Raw genomic sequence first — 19,534 nt, 5'->3', positions numbered from 1 at the left:
CTGACACCCAGAGGGGCTCCTTGTTGAACCTCATATCAACTGCTTTAGGGGATAACTGTTCCATGTGTTCCCCTGGATTACCAAAAGGGAATTTTCTACAGGCTTTATAGCTCACAGTTTTCAAACCATTCCAAGTACAGCCTGGAGTGCTGGTGTCTGTGATTCCATTCATGGCCAGTGTATAGTACAAGGTGGGAAATGGCTATTAGCATTTCATTCCACATGGCTTTAGAAATGAGTGCATTTTATATGTGTGACACAGGTACCTGCTACATGCCAAGAAGAACATGCCTCCTTATGTGACAGTGGAACTTTCTCACAGAGAAAGTAACATTCAGTAAGTCTTTTAGAACTGAACTGGGGTTCTCAAAGTGTCCAGGAAGAGGTGCCTGCAACACTGAAAGTCTTGATGGTCTTTGACCCAGGAGTATCAGCATTACCTGTGAACAGGTGAGAAAGGCAGACTCACTGGCTCCACTCTCGACCCCCTGAATAGAATCTGCATTTCAACAATATTCTCAGGTCATTTGTAAGCATGTTAAATCTGAGGAGTACTTGTCTAGACTGGTAGGTCTCATCCTTGGAACCAGTTAAGCACTGTAGCTTTAAAAACAGAATTATTGGCTTCACATCCAGGGATTCTAATATGATTTGATAGAGATGTGGCCCAAGCACACAGGTTAACAAAATGAAACTGAAAGCTCCCCAGGTGATTCAATGAGCAGCCCAGGCTAAGAAATGGAGCTCTGTCTGGGTCTCAGCACTGAATTAGAACCAACATGATGCATTAAGAACCCATGGGAAGGCAGCTTGTCTGGTAGTTAGGGAGAAGGTAGCTTATGGCTTGGGGTACTTGAATGCATCAGGTGCGGGAGAGAGCCAGCTGGATCATACAGGGACTTGTTTGCTTCACTCAGGTGTGGACCACTGAGTAGATGCTAAGGAGGTCATGGGAATATATAAGGAGGGAGATAGAGTGATTAGCCTTGAACTTAGGAAGTACTATTCCACCCCAGGAAAAGAGACAGGGCTATGGCAGGGGAACCAGTTAGAAGACATGTCAAACACAATGCAGATTGACACGACCAGCTACATAATTTGTGGACCCAGCACAAGATGAAAATGTGGGCTGCTTATTTAAAGAGCAGGGAGAAGAGTCATTAAAGGTACTAAAAGGTAAAACATTACTTTTCTTGTTATGGTCTCTCTTGATCTGTCATATATCTATATATCTATATCACTGTACTTTTGCTATTTAATACGGTGCTCCCTCACACACAGGGACACTCATTAAGACCCTCACAGGCACCCTGGATCCTGCCCCCATTTCACAGTGGTGTGTACAGCCCAGGGACTGCTGGATTCTCCTTTCTTCTAGCCACTGTACTGAGATGCCATGTCCTATGTGGAGAGTTGGATTCAATCTCCCCTTCCCACATGCTCACCACCCCAACTCATGGTGGACAACCACTCGACAAAGGCTTTCCATCTTAGTGCCAAGACATACATGGTATCTGGATTGGGGGTGGACAAGAGGCTCACCCTGGCTGAGTCACAGCCTCCATGTGCCCTGGTGATACCAGATGCTGTTACTGGGACCCCAATGCTTGTTCTGAGTTCATCTGTCTTCCTGTGCTCACTGGTGCAAATAAATGCACAAGCAAAGAGTTTATAGTATAGAAAGAAATAATAGTTTAATATTGAGTTGGCCAGTATGGAAACGAGGAGCTTATGTTCTGAAGACAGGGCTCTCAGATGGCATATAGGTTACAGATTATGTAGGGCAAAATCACAAGGCACCATGGGTTAGGTGTTCAGGAGCATGCTAGTTGCTGATTGGTTGGAGGTGAGGTGAGAGTGATGGATGTTTTCTTCAGGTTTTGAGGACAGTTCTTAGTTTGTCTGATCCCATGGAAAAGTAGCCAGGGGATCATTCTACCTTAGAGATCAGGAGCTGAAACATAACTTAAATCAAGATGTTATCTTTAGCCTGCCAGTGATCATTAGTCAGGTACCAGCTACTGTCTTCAGCTATCTCAGGGGTAGCGGATTATGGAGGGAAAGGCCAGGTCTCTGAGGGGTAGAGAGAGAGAGATGATTTCTAGAGCTAGGGTTTAAAACTAAATTTCTTCAAAGTCATAAGGACCCTCACATTCACTGCTACCATGCCTCAACCCTTCCCATGTCTACATGCAGGCCTCTGCCAGGGCTGGAAGGTCACAGGGTTGCTGAGCTGGGGCAGGGGCCAGGCAGCTAAGAACCTCCCCCACCCTCCCTTGCTTGCTCTGTTGTCCCTTGGACTTCACTTATAAAACACAAATTTAAAGATAAAATTAAAAATATCAAGCCCATCCTGCCTGCAGAGCAGTAAACTCCAAGTGACAAGCCCTTGGAGTGTAGGTTCCTATGGGACTGCATCAGTCCCTTGCCCACACAGCTGGACCCGAGGAACGGGAGATGGAAGGATGGCCTGGACAGGGATTGAGAAGATGGTTAAATCAGCACATGGTGATGTTCGAAGACGAATATGTTGATAATTACTTCAAGACCTCTGGCTTGTATGACAATAGAGTGTAGCACCTTTTAAGAGATACAAGGAATCGGGAAACAATTATTGGGAGTGGGGAAAGGGGCACGTTTTCAGTAACTGTGAATACTTTCTTTGTTCCAACAGTTAATCATCCCTCTTTTTCCTGGTTTAATTGTGTAGCCTGGCACGTTCAGAACAAAGAAGAATAATAGAGGAGGGAGTGAGCCTCTACTTCTTCCGACTCTAATTAACTCTGAGTGTCTTATCCTGAAGTGTGATACTAAATTTAGTTCAAAATCAAGAGCCTATTTTGTTCTCTTAAGGACTGTTTTCAGAGATGGGATTTTTGTCAAATGTGATGTAGAGCCCCATTGAACAGGTCCCACAGCATGGGCATCTTTCCAGCTCTGCATAAAGCATCTTCGTGGACAGGTTTACTGGGAGGACCCAAACATGATGTCAGTTGGGGGCTTCCTTGTAGTCCAGGATTGAGGTGAGGACAAAGTGACAGCAAGCATCACAAGTTCTAAAGAAAAGAACCTGTTAGGGGGCACTAATTAAGAGTTGAAAAACCTCCCACCATCCCCATCCCCAAGCTTATTTGGAGGAAGACAACTGGTCCACCTCCTGTCTGCTGGGTGAAGACAGGTGAGGGGCTCAACCAAAAAGATCGGGGTTTATGAACAGGTTTTTCCCTCCAGGGGTGCTTTTCCCCACTGGGAGCCAGATAGATGGACAGTGGAGGAATGCTCCAAGAGACTCTTTTATATATTTGGGGGGGGGGGCACTTGAAAGAAGGGCAGCCCAGCACTGGTGGAATATCCACTAGGCAGCCATCCATTCTTGAGCCTCTCTGAGCAACAGAAAGGAACCTGAAGGGAGATGGCAAGGTTTGGAGAACAGACCACACTGAAGTGGCCTATGGCAGGGCCAGCAAAGGTGCATGTTTTTCAGGGTCAGGTGGACAAAATGGAAGATAGCTGTCATCTTACTTAAACCCACCAAGGGGCTGCTCCCTGGGTGAGGTCCACACCCAGGGCAGGGGGCTGGGGAGTGACTGCTCGTGGCAGGAGCTTCGGGGTGATCAAGTGGGGCTGTGTGGAAGAGCACTTGGCCCTCTGAGGAGTTCGTGATAACCTCACACGGACACCAGTATTTGGATGCTGGGCCACACGGAGGGCACCAAAGGCCAACCTGTGTTGTAAAAAACAAGCTGTGGTCAGAGAATTACACTCTAGCCTGATATGTAGAAAAATGCTGCCTCTTCACTGCTCCCTTTTCCCCACCCTGAAATACTGAAGAAGTGAGAACCTAAAAGCTTGAAGGAAAGACAGTGAATATAGAGCTTTGAACTAGATATGAAATTAATGCATTAAACTAGACCTGACTAATTTTATTAGCCTGAAGTTGTCATAAAATTATGGAATCTATACAAGATATCACTCAGAGATGAGAAAGCAGAATTCAACGTAGTAGAGTAGAAAACAGAGACTTAAAGCTATTTGTATTAAGCTGAGACAACTCAATAAGCTTGTTCATTGGAATTTCTAGGTTATTCCACCCTGGGGCATGCTGTGTCATTATTTCAATATCCTATTGAAGTCTGTTTACTGACTTTCATTTAAGATCTTTGCGTCAATATTCAGAAAAAGTAATTATTCCACAGTTTTTTTTTGATATAATCTTGGTTTTATATCAGGGTCTTTCATAAAAGAAATTTGAAATATTTTCTTCTTTCCCTGTACTCTAAAACAGCTTAAAATATTTTAGAACTACACATGGCTCAACATGCTAACATGACTCACCTGTGGAGTTCCCCGGGCCTACCACTCTTGTGGTGAGCAGATGAGGCCCTACTCTTCATTGCTTTACCTTGTGTGGACTGAGCGGACTGAGCTGCTGTTCCACCTCCCCTCACCCCCACCATGCTACTAGATAGTCCAGCTATAGCATTATGCTAGAACACATCCTCACTATTTAATTTCTAGTTTGAATATAAACATCCCATCACTAAATGTTTGCTCTTCACAACGTCTGTTGCCTGGGTCAGTGTAGTGCATTTTGGGGCACGTTGTGGGAGGACAGGTATCTCTCCACCTTCAAAGAGAATCAGATCCTGTGGGAAATCCAGTGACATACCCCTTGCCCCCCAGGGCAGTACCATGTAGAACAGGATCAGCAACAAATTCAAATAAACCTCCTGTGACTCACACATTGTCTTTTATTTTACTTTGGGATAAAATCTGGAAAATTTATTAATGGTGAATATATGTAAAAGGTGAAAGACTTCAAAATGTTTTAAGATTCTGTCCTGGTCTGATAATTTTTCAAGGCACAGATTTGTACCCAGTCAATGAAAAGCAAGCCAACTAAGTTCTCCAACTGTGCATCCAGGGGTCCCCAGGGAATCTTATCCTTTGGTCTCTCCCATTGCATATGTGTGTTCAAGGGGAGTGTTAGGGAAGCAGCATGATCGCTTTCCTTGTCTGGTCAGCAAAGCCCCTCTATAGATAGCATACAGCAAATATTCTCTTGTCAGGGGAGGCTGTCTTGAAATCCCATCATTTTTCCCTCTAGTCTTTCTCAGCCTGTAGTGAATGAAGAAGGGAGGACTGGGTTATTTCAGTCCCGGCAATGGACACATCAAAATTGCTTCCCTCTTCCCTACTCTCTTTCCCTGGAGGACCTAATTTATTTTACGCATTTTGACCTATCCCTGCTTAAAAACGACCTCTGTGGTGCTCCGTGGAGGCATTTCCCTCTTGCAGTTTTTGGCCCCCAGGCAAACCCACCAGGCCAAGGTTCCTCCACACAGTGACGTCAGTCTGGCTGCTGGGCCCAGCTGGATGGAGGTGTGTTTTATGAAGTTCAACCCTGCACCCTGGGCCATAAATACACGTTGTGCACATAAATGTACAGCTAACATTGCCCAGACCCCTCCGAAGCACCATGTTAATAAGCAGACAGTAAGTCTTTAAAATATGGAAAAGCAGTTAATCTTTCCGCTGGCAAATCCTTTGTAGGGGGTTGTTTTCCTTTGCTCCAATATCGCTGCAGGCAGGGCTTTTCATCTCCTAGGATTTAGGGAAAAAGAAGTTTGCTGTGGGGCTTCATTGACAACACTTGGGGAGCCTTCCACTGAGAGGACATGTGTGTTAAAAACACTAATGTCTTGCACTTGTCACTAAGCATCTGTATGGAGTAATCACTCTGGATCTGCCCTCAAGGAGCTTGAGCACTGGTAACTCCAATGCAAGACAGCAAGTCTGCTGCCTGTGATTGTAGACCCACAATGGGCCCAGGTGCCACAGACCCGAGCTCTGCCCTGTTATGTTAGGTAGTCACTTAGCCTCATTCTCCTGTCTCTAAAATGGGCTCAATTATGTCTTATTTATACAGCTTCTGTTAAGATTTCACTTATCCTCTCTGAGTCCCAATGTTCTCTATTGCCACATGAGAAAATTGATTTTCTTTGCCTTTATCATAATGCTCCATTTCTAAATGTTTTAAGGATACATGAACACATTCTCCCTGCAAAGAACTTCAGCATTACAAATTAAGTTCAAGCCTCCCTTGACAATTACTCCGCTGGTCTTCTCTCCCCTCCACTGTCCTCCTCTCCTGTCCTAACTCCTACCTCCCCTCCTCCCTTGCTCTCCCACTGATGGTGATGTAGAAGGATCAGACCTACGGGTAGGAGTGGAGGCTCAGCAGAGAGAAGGTGCCTGGAGCCACTACAGACCAGCTCCAGGGGAAGATGCTAAGGCAAATTTGTAGCTTGCCTCTAACTCTCAGAGCAGCAATGACTTTTGTCTGTGTGTCTCAGGCAGAGAATGGGAGTTACCAGTGAGTGGATTTAAGGATGACATAGCTATCAGTCTGGAGATGACATGGTCTGTGCCTCACAGATATTTAATATCACTTGGTCCTTCAATTCCTTCTTATCTCTAGGAAGATACTTCATATGTTCTTTTATATTTGTGTTCAACTCACTGGAGTTGTATTTTTTAGTCCATTTATTCTTTCTATGTTTAACATAAGTCATGGAATGCTTACTGATTTGTTATTTATTCCCAAAACATCTGATAAGTCTTATCCATCCTATTTATCTTTCTGATTCTCTATAACAGAATTAAATATTCTTAAATATTCATACTTTATTTATAATTTTGCAACATAATTTTTCTACTTATGGTGTTTTGGGTATCCTTTCATGACAGTAAATAGAGATCTCCTTTACCTTTTTGTCAGATGCTAAGTAGATCATAGACTCGCAGACTGTTGCTTATTCAAACATCCCTCTATTGATGGGTTTTCAGGTGGATTTCAGAATTTTTGTCCTCTCAATGAACAATGCATCTTTCTACATGACTTTTTAGGGCCCTGAAAAAGTTTCTCTTACTGAGAAATTGAACTACTGAAAAAATAGGATCTAAATGATTTCTATTATAATAATAAATAGCTGTAAAAATTCACTTTTCCACCAGTACTGCAGAATAATATTCACTCCTTCAGACTCTCTACAATGTGATAGTAGGACAGGTTTAAAATTTTGTCCATCTGCTGGTGAAAAGTGCATTTTATCATTTTAATTTATATTTCTCTAATTTTTAGTGATTATGTATGTATATGTATGTGTGTGTGTATACACACATATATGTACATCAGTAGTGTGTGTGTGTTTCCACAACCATTGTAACTCCGTTCAATTATTAGTTTATCTTTTTATGTTCAGTAAAGTTTGGTAATTCCCTTCATAAAGAAATGTCATTTACTAGATTTAATCTTGGGCATTTCATAGTGATTGCTGTTGCTATCAGTGGTTCTTTATTTCATATATATTTTTCCATTGGTTATTGCCAGTGCCGGGGAAAGGCTGTGGTTTACACTCTGATTATGTAACTGGTCAGCTTGGTGAGCTCTTTTAGTTCTAATAGTTGGTCAGTGGGTTCACATGGGTTTTCTATGAACACAGTAATATCTGATCTTTGGGTGATTTTGTGGCATTCACTTGCGGGTAGGTTCTCAATGAGCATTTCAGTTATTTTCATGACTATTGGTCTGCTTGTGTTTTCTATAGCTTGCCCAAATATTCATAATTTATGCTTTATTTCCAAAGGTGTGCTTGCTCTAAGTTTTCAAATTGTTTACAATAATATACATAATAGTGACTTAAAATGTTGTAAATGTCTCTGTTTCTCTCCAGTTTTAATATGACTTCTTTTTAAAGTATTTTTTATTGATTATGCTGTTACAGTTTTCCCAATTTTTTCTCCTTTATCTTCCCTCCACCATGCTCCCCAACGCTCCAGCATTCCACCCCCTCTTAGTTCATGTCCATGAGTTGTACATATAAGTTCTTTGCGTCCTCTGTTTCCTATACCATTTTTTATCTCTCCCCATCTATTTTTTATGCCTACTAATTATGCTTCTTCTTCCATGTACCTTTTCCCCCCTATTCCTCCCTTCCCCCCCTCACTGAAACCCCCCCAGGTGATGTCCATTTCTCTGATTCTGTTCCCGTTCTAGTTGTTTGCTTAGTTTTTGTTTTCATTGTTTTTCTTTTCTTTTAGGTTCATTTGTTGATAGTTGTGAGTTTGCTGTCATTTTACTGTTCATATTTTTGATCTTCTTTTTCTTAGATAAGTCCCTTTAACATTTCATATAACAATAGCTTGGTGATGATGAACTTCTTTAACTTGACCTCATCTGGGAAGCACTTTATCTGCCCTTTGATTCTAAGTGAAAGCTTTGCTGGATAGAGTAATCTTGAATGTAGGTCTTTGCCTTTCATGACATCAAATACTTATTTCCAGCCCCTTCTTGCCTGCAAGATTTTTTTTTTGAGAAATCAGTGATAGCCTAATGGGCACTCCTTTGTAGGTAACTCTCTCCTTTCCTCTTGCTTCCTTTAGGATTCTCTCTTTGTCTTTAATCTTCGGTAACTTAATGATGGTGTGCTTTGGTGTGTTCCTCTTTGGGTCCAACTTCTTTGGGACTCTCTGGCCTTCTTGGACTCCCTGAAAGTCTATTTCCTTTGCCAGATTGGGGAAGTTTTCCTTCATTATTTGTTCAAATAAGTTTTTGATTTCTTGCTGTTATTCTTCTCCTTCTGGTACCCCTATAATTCAGATATTGGAACGTTTCATGTTGTCCCAGAGGTTTGTAAGGCCCTCTTTACTTTTTTTGAATTATTGTTTCTTCATTCTGTTTTGGTTGGATGTTTATTTTTTCCTTTTGTTCCAAATCATTGCTTTGAGTACTGGTTTCCTTCTTGTCACTGTTGGCTCCCTGAATATTTTGCTTTATTTCACTTTAGGTATCTTTCATTTGTTTTTCCATTTTTCAACCAAGCTCAGTCAGATCTGTTAGCATTTTGATTAGCAGGGATTTAAATTCTCCGTCAGAGAGGTTGACTATCTCCTCATTGCTTAGTTGTCTTTCTGAGGTTTTTCTCTGTTCTTTCATTTGGGCCATATTTCTTTGTCTTAGCGCACCTGATAAGTTGTAAGGGGGCGGGGCCTTAGGTATTCACCCAGGCAGGGCAACCCTCTTTGCTGCGTTGTGGCACTGCCACTCTGGTTGTTCTAGTTGATTTTTTTCTTTAATTCTTTGGTTGTTGGAGTTCCATGAAGTTTGATTTTCTGGCACTTCTGGTTGTTTATTGATTTTAGATTGGTTGTTATCCTCCTTTTGGTTGTGCAAGGAAGTGAAGGGTTTCTACCTACATCTGCATCTTGGCTGGAACTCCTATCTTTCCAATATGACTTCTTTCTTGATCAGGAATGCCAAAAGTTGATTTATGTCAATGTTCTTTTAAACCAGAGTTTGGTTCTTTCAGTTATCTTCACGTTTTTATTTACATTGCATTCTTCTCCTTCTATCTTTATGAATCCATTCTGTCATTGATTCTGTAAATCTTTCCTGAGAATCTGCTGTGTCCTAGGCACAATTCTAGGTACTGGGTGAGGGTAACAGACCGTGGGAAGACAGATGCAGCCCTCCACCCCTGGAAACCACAGTCACACTGGCTAACATTCTGTTAGTCTGTGGTGAGAGGGCAGACAGTGAGCAAGTAAGGAGCAAGCAGAAGTAAAGGAGATTGTGAAGAGAGGTGATCCCCCTGAAAGAACTGATTCAGTGGCAAGGTAAGGGCTCCTGCCATATTAGAGTGGGTTCATGAAAGGAGAGGAATGAGAAAGGAGAGAGATGGTAGATTATTCTTTTTATAGGAGTTTTATTATAAAGGAGGACAGAGTAATAGTAACTAGAGGTAAGTTATAGGAAAGTTTTGTTTTTACTGAGAGAGGAGATAGGACAGCATGTTTGTAAACTGAAGGGCATGGCTAGTGGACAAAGGGGACTATTTGTGCAATGGTCACATCTCCTGTCATCAGTCACATCCTTGCAGAAGCCTCAGACCTACCTTTGGAGAGAGACATCAATACTCGGCCCAGGATACCAGAAGAAAGGCCAAGTAGAGCAGCACAGGGGCAGCTTATGTCTTTATTTTTCCTACCTTTCCATTCAAAAATTTAGTTCATTTATTTGCAAACTTTTTTTTCCCAGTAAAAGTAGTTAAGGTCATACTGCACAGATTTGAGTCATGGTTGTTCTCAAATTCTCAATGATTAATGGAATATGTTTTTTAACCTTTAATTTCCACTGCTTTTGTATTTTTGCTATTAATTTCGAATTTTACCCTACCATAGAGAAGAAAATGTAAGTAATCATTCTGTTCTTTGGAATGTGTTATGGTTTCTTGTGTTTGAAAATAACTTGAGGGGCTAAGTGGATGGTGACAGAAGATAATTTGACTTCGGGTGGCGAGCACACAATGCAATATTCAGAACACGTATCACAGAAATAAATGTACACTTGAAACCTATATGATCTTATTAACCAGTGTCACCTTGATAAATTTAAATTTTTTAAAAAAGAAAACTTGCATTCTACATTGTTTAGATCTGAAGAGTTTTTGCTCCATGTTTTAATAGATCATGCACTCATCAATCACTTTGGTATTTCTATCAGTTTGTATACTATGATCATAAAAGTTTATGTATATTATTTTATTATACTATTTTTAATATGAAAAATTATTCAGATTATATGAACCACTTTCTTTATTACATTTTTAGTAATATTAACCTGTTCCTGTTCCTCTTCTCTGTTGTTAGCATTTTTCTGGTAAATCTTTTCCTGTCATTTGACATCTCTCATCTGACATCTCTTCTATGTCATTCTGTTTCAGGAGTTTCTGTTGCAAACATCATAATGCTAGTATTTTCTAAATGCCATTTACGAGTCTCTGTCTTTTGTAGGTGAATCTAATCACCTCATATTTATTGTCATTGGTAATAATTTTAGACTTATAATGTCAGTTTTTCTGTGTGTATACATTACTTACCATGCTATTTTTAGCTATTATCCTTAAATTGTAAAACATAATTTTCTATCATTATCTACAGTTACCTAGAATCAATTTTCCTCTGGACCTGACATGCATTTTACTTCCTTTGTATTGCTCTGTTTTCTTCATCTTAAGTATTCCCATTGAGAAGTTGGCGTCATTCTCATCACTCCTTAAGTAATTTGTTTCTAGAGAAGATTTTACGATTGGTCTATATCTTTAATGATTTGAAGTTTCATTCATGCTTGAATGGGCCCTTATTATGAAAAAACAGAATTTTTCATCAATTGGAAAACATTGTCTCCCTTTGGAACTTCTATTGCATACTTTTTATCTTTTTCTCCTTTACTGTACATCTGGTAGATTCATTTGGCTTCATTTTCAAGTCAACCATTTGTTCTTTAAAGAGTTGTGTGATCTTGGTTTTGCATTATTCTGAGGCTCTGTTAATTTTCCTCAACATGGAAGTCATTGTTTCTTTGATGAGAGCCATCTCAGGTAGGTTTTTTAATTCTGATAAGCATAATCCATTACGGAGGCCAACTGCTAAAGCAATGTCCCTGCATAGGTGAGAAGACACCTAGTGCTAAAAGGGAAGGTGAAGCAGAGATTTTAAAAGTTTTATTGAGAAAGTACAGCTGAATTTTTCTCTCAGACCAACTGTAGTTGTGGAGAAGGATGGGAGAGCAGACGGCAATATCCCAGAGTGTGGACAGTGGTTTAGGCATTGGGGGAATGTTATTAAGCAATGGTATGCCCTGTTTCCTGCTATGGATGAAAAAGATAAACATAATGGTGTCATATTCTGGGCATTTATAGAAAGGAAGACAGTTGTGTTGTAATCTCAGAAGTGTTCTTGGATAATTCAGTGTATCAGGTGGTAACAGGTAAAAATAAAAAGGGGTCCTTTCTCCTTCTTTCTAATTTCCCACTAAGCAGAAGGATTCTTCTTCATGGGATGATTTTAGTAAATCATGATGATACAATGTAGAGAATAGAACACATTTGTTGAGAGAAAGGTAAATAAAGATAAAGAGTATGGAGAAATGGAACATTTTGTTAGGTTATAGTCTATTTCATCCAACTAAATTGAATTTAATGAAATATCATGGTAAGTTATGTGACAGGGGTTGTAGATCTGGGGCTAAGTATTTACCTAATCTGTTGGGTCTGAAAAAAATGAGATTTTGGTCTCTAATTTGTTCCTCTGAAGAGTCAGTAGTATTTCTTGTTAAAGTAGTACTTTTATGGTGGTGTTACTTTGCCATTTCACTGGGTTGGATAATGGAAAAAGCAGGTGTCAGTACACTGTGCTGATGGACCCAGAATGTCAGAGCTGCTATGCAGCCTTAGTACCAGCATGATTTGGATTCTGAGATGGGTGGAGTTTGTTAAAGGGCTAGCATGAATTTCATCCAAACACTGTGCATGTATTATGGGCAGACATCAGGCAAAGCAGTGCAGAGAAGGGTTTAGGAAGTTCAGTTCATCTTTGGCATCAATATGACATAGCTTCAGTCTATCTGTGAGAAAAGGAGAAGAGAAAAATCCACTTAGAAAAACATCAAATGGAACTTCTGATAATGTTTAGGAAGGAAATGAGTCTTGGAAAAGCCTAACCTCTGAGGCCTTGGAAATTGAAGTGAATTAGCCAAATGTGACTCTACTGTTTTGTACATACAAAGTTACAGTCTTTCCAAGGTGAGTTTTATGAGCCATTTTGTCTAGAGCTATAGGTTATAAGCTGTTGTCTTCTTAGTGCAACTTGGTTTTTGAAAGTGAAGAGCCTCTCGGAAAGGGCAATGTTGGCAGCAAGGCAGTCTCTGACACTTGTTTTCCAAAATACAGTAGTTACCACCCAGAGGAAAAGTTTTCTTCCTGGCTCTTCACCTGAGGAATGATAAATGACCACTCACTGTGTCCATGTCTCTTGTTCCAACAGGTCCTTTGTCATCCAGCAAATCCCAAGCAGCAATCTGTTCATGGTGGTGGTGGACAGCAGCTGCGTCTGCGAGTCTGTGGCCCCCATCACCATGGCGCCCATCGAGATCAGGTATATCCTTTTGGGCATAGGCCCAGCGATGTCTGCTGAAGCCTGCAAGGCAATCAATAGTCAGGATTACTGGGGGAGAAATATTAGGGAGGGGAATATGATATCCTTTCCACTGGTGGAGAGGAAGATAAATTGCCAAGGGAGTTTGGTGCCAACTTTAGTGCTGTTGCAGAGTAAGGGAAAGCAACATTTTGGAAATATGCCTTAACTACAGTCAACATAATGAATCTCTGAAGTGTGAGCGTTTAAAGGCCCAGAAGATCAGGAGGCGCCCGGAATCTTGTCATGGCTTCCATCCTGAGGTCAGTCTGAAATCCCTTCCTGTTCTCTCTTCCCTTCAGATTTGCCATGAGAATCTCACTATAGCTGAAAGGTTTACTTGTGAGAAAACAGTCCTCTTCAGCCATAGCAAAGAAGAATATACAGGAAGGCTGATGGTTTCTGCTCTCAGCCCCTCCGTGCCTTCTTGGGAAAGGCTAATAGTAGTCTATTCTTATTTTACCCATGTCATATTTAAAAAGCCTACTGTCTTTTCTGCTATGGATGTGGTGCCATTTTATCACTTTCCACTCTTACACACAAAGTGGCTCAGATTATTTTGTTTTACTTATTTCAAATTGTGGTTAAAGTTATTTCCCCTGCTTATGTTTAGACAACCTTTTATTTACAACAACTTCACATAAAGCAAAAGTGGCAATTTTCATACCAGATAAGGGGCCACGATGTATGAAGGTGGGATGTTAAGCCTCTTAACCCCTGACCAATGAATGTATAACTATGAAGGCCCTCCATTTACACAGAAAACCATGATCAGAGGAAAATTAACCTTAGTGCTGAGAAAAGTGAGTTTACCATCGATTTAGGTAATTCTAAGAGAATACTTCCTACATATTGAGAGTGAAAATTTTTAAGTATAACAAAAAACAGTTTAAAAAAATTGTTTACACTAACCCTGAAAAAATGAAAAGCTTGCCTAGAATAATTACTATAGGGAAACTGGGAAGGTATCAATTTTTTTAAATTCCACAGAATGAGCTGAGCATTAATCTCAACTTTAAATATAAAATGATGTTAATGTTATTTAAATTAAGTCCTAGAAAAGATTTTAAAGACAATAGAGCACCAATAAGAACTTGGAATTTATTGAGAATATTTGCTTCTATATTCAAATGGGAGTTCAAGTTGAATAGCAACAAATTATACATACGTATGCCAAAAACACCTTTGATAAAATTCAATGATCATCCCTAATCAAAGATTTATGTAAAATGCAAACACAACTAATAGTCCCACAGACACTAAAGTCACTTCACTCAAGACCAGAACTGCATACTTAGACAACTAAAAAGTCACAAGAGTAAAATCTTCTAGAGTTAATAAGATAATTTGTTTTGGTAACTTGATAGAAGAGAAACACTTTAAAAAATCAGTATTTTTTTCTGTAAGTTTCTGGACATAGTAAGATGAGGCCAGTGGAACAGAATAGAAACTTTTATATATGACAAAGGTTCAATTCAAAAGGAAGAATATAAATCAGATTTAAATAGTAAAATAACAGTCTCACAAGTAGTCCTAGTGATTGGAGAGTACTTCCTATCTGAGACAAGAGAGCTATGGAAGAAAAACAGATTTTTTAACTATATAAAAATTATTTTTCTATGAAAAATATAAAAGTCAGAAGGCAATTTATACAACTTGAAAATATTTTTGTAAATCAAATTATAAAGAGTGCTTTTAAATTGATAAGTCAAACAACTATGTATAAAAATAAACCAGGAACATGAAACATACAAGTCACTTGGTGATCAGAATGAATATACAGGTAACAACAAAATATCTAGCTATAACCATTATTGGCAAAAATACACTGTAGGTCTGCACTAAAAAGACTGGACATCTTTACCATAGGCAGGGGCAGGAGCAGGAGCAAATACCATTGTCTGGTAAGGACCTACATTCAGCATTCTTTGTAGCAGTAAAGAACAGATGAAAATATGAATGCCCATCATAAGAATATATCTGAATGAAATAGAGCTAGAATAATGAGGTTGGAGAGATTTGTATCAGTTAGTGGATAAAAAAGCATGCTACATAAAGTAATGAATAATATTATTTCATTTTGTGAAACAGAGTCCTCCTTCAAATGAAAAGAAGAAACAAAACTTTCATAGCCAAAAATGATCAGGCTCCTTAGACATGATTTTTTAACTTACATTCTGACAGGGAAAAAAATTAGAAAGCCAATATTTTACATTAACAATTTTTCCCAACAGACATCTCTACCAGTAAATAGGCCTTTATCTCTGGAATGTTCTATATAATAATATGCAAAGAATAATTTTTCAATATATGACACATTTACAACTGAAATCAGAGGCTCTCATCTCTAACCTGATGACATTTAGACAAGTTCATTTCCCTGAATTATCTAGATCCCAAAAGACTGTTCGTACATTTGAAGAGTGGGGAGAGTTCTAGGGATTCATTATAGCTTGGAAGGTTTAAGGCATCTTGGAATCCATCTCTGCTCTAACCAACCCCGCCTTTCCCTGCAGGAGAATGCAAGGGAATGCGGGGGTGCACCGAGTCTCCAGGCCAAGATGGTTCTTATCCTGTTCCCTCTGCTTTTGCTGCTCTTCTTAAGGTGACACTGACTGAGCTGTTCTCTTGGCATGCTAAATTAAGGATAAACTGTGAACCAAAATATGGTGCGACATAGGAGACATGAAATATAGTCCAGCCATCAGCATCTCATGATTTTAAACTGTGCGTGATATAAACTCTTAAAGATATGTTGACAAAAATGTTATCTTTTTACTTTGCCAGTCATGTAAATGTGAGTTTGCTACATGATAACCACCCTTCATCAGAAATGGGACTGCAAGTGGGCAATGTCCCTTCTGCTTGAAACCCATTGAAATCAATTTAAAACTGTACTTTTTAAATAAAGTATATTAAAGTCATCATCTCCTTGTTTGGGTTTTATCATCACCTTATTGCTGAGGATACAGACTGAAAAGTGCATGAAAAAGTTACCTATTCCAGACACTAGGAAAGGATGGTTGCTGGCAGAGACTTTGCTCTACATGTTCTAGACAAATATTTAACAATTGTTTTGATGCTCCAGTCTCAGTTATAAAAATATTTACAGAGGGAAATAAAAATATCATCTGCATGGGAAAATTTATTACATAGAATCCTGAATGTTATTGAACTAAACTTCAATAGAAATTGTAATATGGATGAGAACACACGCTCCCATAATATTCAGGTTTTGAACTATTTGGCAATGGAAATAAATAAGTCATAAATCCTAGGAATTCATTGTGAGAAGACTTTAAGAAGGAAAGGAATGATGACTACAAATGACTCTCAAGCTTATTGCTTGAGCATTTGGCTTCTGACTTTTCCCATAAACAAGAGATTATGGGAAATTAGATCTCAAATATTACAAGATGCGAAACTACCCAGACCTGTAAACATTCCTAAAACACTGGATCCTGGACCAAAGAAAGCAGATTCCATGATATCATGGTTACCAAATAAAGTGAAATAATTTTCATGCCTAGGTAGACTTGAAACTGCCTTGCTCTGCGGGACAGTCGTCTAAAAGCCATATGGAAAATACTATTTAGACCCTTTTCTAAACAAATACATTATGTTTTTGATATTTTAGAGAAATTAATGTTATTATACTAAAATGATGCCAACATTTATAGGAATACCAATACTACATTGTTATACTTCTTTAAATTACTTTTCCCCCAGTGTCGTTAACAATATGACGGCACCAGAACTTGCCAACTTATCACAGTGGGCCCTGATACTGTGACCATTGTGGTCATTGATATTGTTTACTTCTGTGCACTAAGTAAATGAATGAATTCATTTGTTGCTCACACAAATATCAAAATGCATGATATTCACACTAACCAATTATAGTGTAATGTTGTTAGAAAAATACCACATGACCTATCATTCTCTTAAAACTCTAAAGAACTGACAACAATAAGTCAAGCATATTATAATGCCCATAATTTACTGTTAATGATGTAAACTGTGTGCAATATGAATATTTATAATTTCCCTCCCTATCACATTCTGAAGAGTGGAGTGACATCAGTTTTTGTATATTTGTGAATAAAGACAGAATAGTTGAGTTACACTGCTGATCCATTATCAGGCATCACCTTTGTGTGAATGATCCAACTGCCAGTCCCTCAGATTCTCTGTCCCCTTAATGACTTCAACAAACTGGCCACTCCATTGATCCACTCAGAGAGCCAATACTTTTCTTCAGCGTCTTGTGTCAAAAGCAGAAATCTTAATCCCTCTTACCATACATTTTTCTTCCAGCTGACTCAGCTGCTCAAACCAAAGCCTTGGCATCACCCTTGTCTGTGTTTTCCCCTCAGCCCACCATTCAGCAAGTCTCATGAGCTCAGTCTCCACTTCCGGCCGTCCCTCACTGCTGCCATCCTCTTTCAAGCCAACACCAGCTGTTCCTTGTACTGCATCCTCATTGTCCTTGGCTCCCAGCCACTCCCCACTCCAGAGTCTGTGCTCCACACGGCAGCCAGAGCAATGTTCCTAAAACAAGTACTAATCATACCTTTGCTCACCACAATTAGAAAATATACAGACCCCTCATGATCATCTATAGAAATGTTTCTCAAACTCTCCTGGGCACTTGAGTCACCTGGGGAGCTTTCAAAAATATTGATTCTCCAAGGCAGGGCCCAGCTTTCATATTCTTAAAAAATGTTCCATGTTGCTTAATGAGGCCTGAGGACCATACAGGGTCTCAGCTCTGAGTTCTGCCTCCATTTCTGGCTCCATCATGTGCCATCACTCTGTCCTACACTCACTGCACTCTGCTGGACGGACTCTGTCTTTGGAAACCCAGGGTTTTTCTCTTCCTGTACCCTCTACCTGGAAGCTTCCAGATCCTGATTTTTATGTGGTTGTTTCTTCTTATCTTTCAGGCTAAGCTCCAATGTCCCTTCCTCAGAGACACCCTGGTAAAGCAGCCCTTCTCCTATAGCCACGCTGCCCTGTTTTCATTCTTCTTTACATCTGTATCTGTAATCATTTTATGTTCATTTTATCCTGCTGTACTCCATAAGGGTGAGCACTTCTCTGACATTGTGGCTTTGTCTCTAGCTCCTAGAGCAGTATCTGGCATATAATAAAAATCAAACCACCTCCACCACCAGTCATAAACCTAGCAGTGAATGTTTACTGAGATCTGACTCTCCACCTGGTGCTATTTAAAATACTTACTTGTTTGATTAACCCATGTGATCCTCACAACAAACATAGGGAGTAAGTGTGATTACAGGTGAAGAAACAAGGGCACAAGTAGAGAAAGTCACTTTCCAAAGGTCACACAGCAGGAAAATGGTAGAGCTGGAATTTGAACCCAGGCAATTTGGCTCCAAAGTCTGGGTACTCAGCCAATCAAATAATGAATGAATGAGCAATACTTTGTACTGACACATCTCAGGATGTCCCACCCACTGACATTATTGTCACTTTCCCAAACTGCTGGGCCTCTACTCCCTGCTCTCTAATACATGCCTGTCAGCTCAACTTCCTGCTACTATTCCTATCCCCCAGCCCCCAGGCCAATCTCCACTGTCCATTCACTCTGCCCCATTTTCACTTCTCCCTCAATCTAGTTTAGAATCCGCAATTCACAACTGCAGTGTTATGGTCATCTGGGCTGCCAGCCCACTTGGCTAGAACAATGGGAGACCCATAAAAATCTCAGTCATTGGTCTCATCTGGGCCACCAATCCAATCCAGAAACATTTTCTGTGAGCCACCTTCTATCCCACCACCCCCAACAAGTATTTCAAACTTACTTCATAGTCTACCCTCTCTCCCCTCCCCATCAATTCTCATCATATGCTCCCTCTCCCTCTACTCGAGCCATATACCTCTTCCAGCTCCTCAGATATGCTAGGTGGGCACCAGCCCCAGGGCCTTTGCTCTCACCATTCTCTCTGCCTGGGGTACTCTTTCCCCAGATATCTGTGTGCCTTACTCCCTCATATCTTCCAATGCACAAAACAGCCCCACAACAAAGAATTATTTCACCAAAATGCACCAATAAATTTCATAAACCACTTTTTACACATTTGATCAGTCACAGCACCTTCTCCATATACAGCTCAAATCTTTTTATTTTTTGCATTTCAATTGCATTTTTACCTTTCTTGAAATAATACACCTTTCTTGAAATAAAGCATAATACACAGAAAATGTTGCATATATTCTTCCATCTTCAATATTAAAATGGCCGTACAAAACCTTCACCAATTTTGATAAGTTTTGTTGAATGCACACTGATATAGCAGCTGTCACAATACAATCTAACAAAATTCTTTCAAATGCAGTTAAAGACAAATAAGCACTACTAGATCCATCCATCATGTGGAAAGAACTAAACAAAATATTGGCCCACCCAATACTTTAACTGTTTGGTTTCTCTCCTAAGACCAATTTCATGCAGTTTCATGCAGTCTGTTGGGCC

At 39.8% G+C, this 19,534-nt stretch overlaps 1 protein-coding gene across 1 annotated transcript in view; it reads left to right on the top strand.

The window, feature by feature from the left end:
• Positions 1 to 15,938, top strand: part of CACNA2D3 (calcium voltage-gated channel auxiliary subunit alpha2delta 3) — an 870,474-nt gene extending 854,536 nt beyond the window's left edge. The window contains exons 36-38 of the mRNA XM_045192346.2: positions 12,886 to 12,998; positions 13,216 to 13,298; positions 15,552 to 15,938. Of these exons, the coding sequence (XP_045048281.1) occupies positions 12,886 to 12,998; positions 13,216 to 13,298; positions 15,552 to 15,644 (289 nt within the window). The 3' untranslated portion in view covers positions 15,645 to 15,938. The remainder of the gene's footprint in view (positions 1 to 12,885; positions 12,999 to 13,215; positions 13,299 to 15,551) is intronic.
• Positions 15,939 to 19,534: the final 3,596 nt, after the last annotated feature.

This window comes from Desmodus rotundus, chromosome 8 (genome assembly GCF_022682495.2).
Source record: "Desmodus rotundus isolate HL8 chromosome 8, HLdesRot8A.1, whole genome shotgun sequence".
In the NCBI taxonomy this organism is placed as follows: domain Eukaryota; kingdom Metazoa; phylum Chordata; class Mammalia; order Chiroptera; family Phyllostomidae; genus Desmodus; species Desmodus rotundus.
This window is presented reverse-complemented; position numbering and strand designations above follow the sequence as displayed.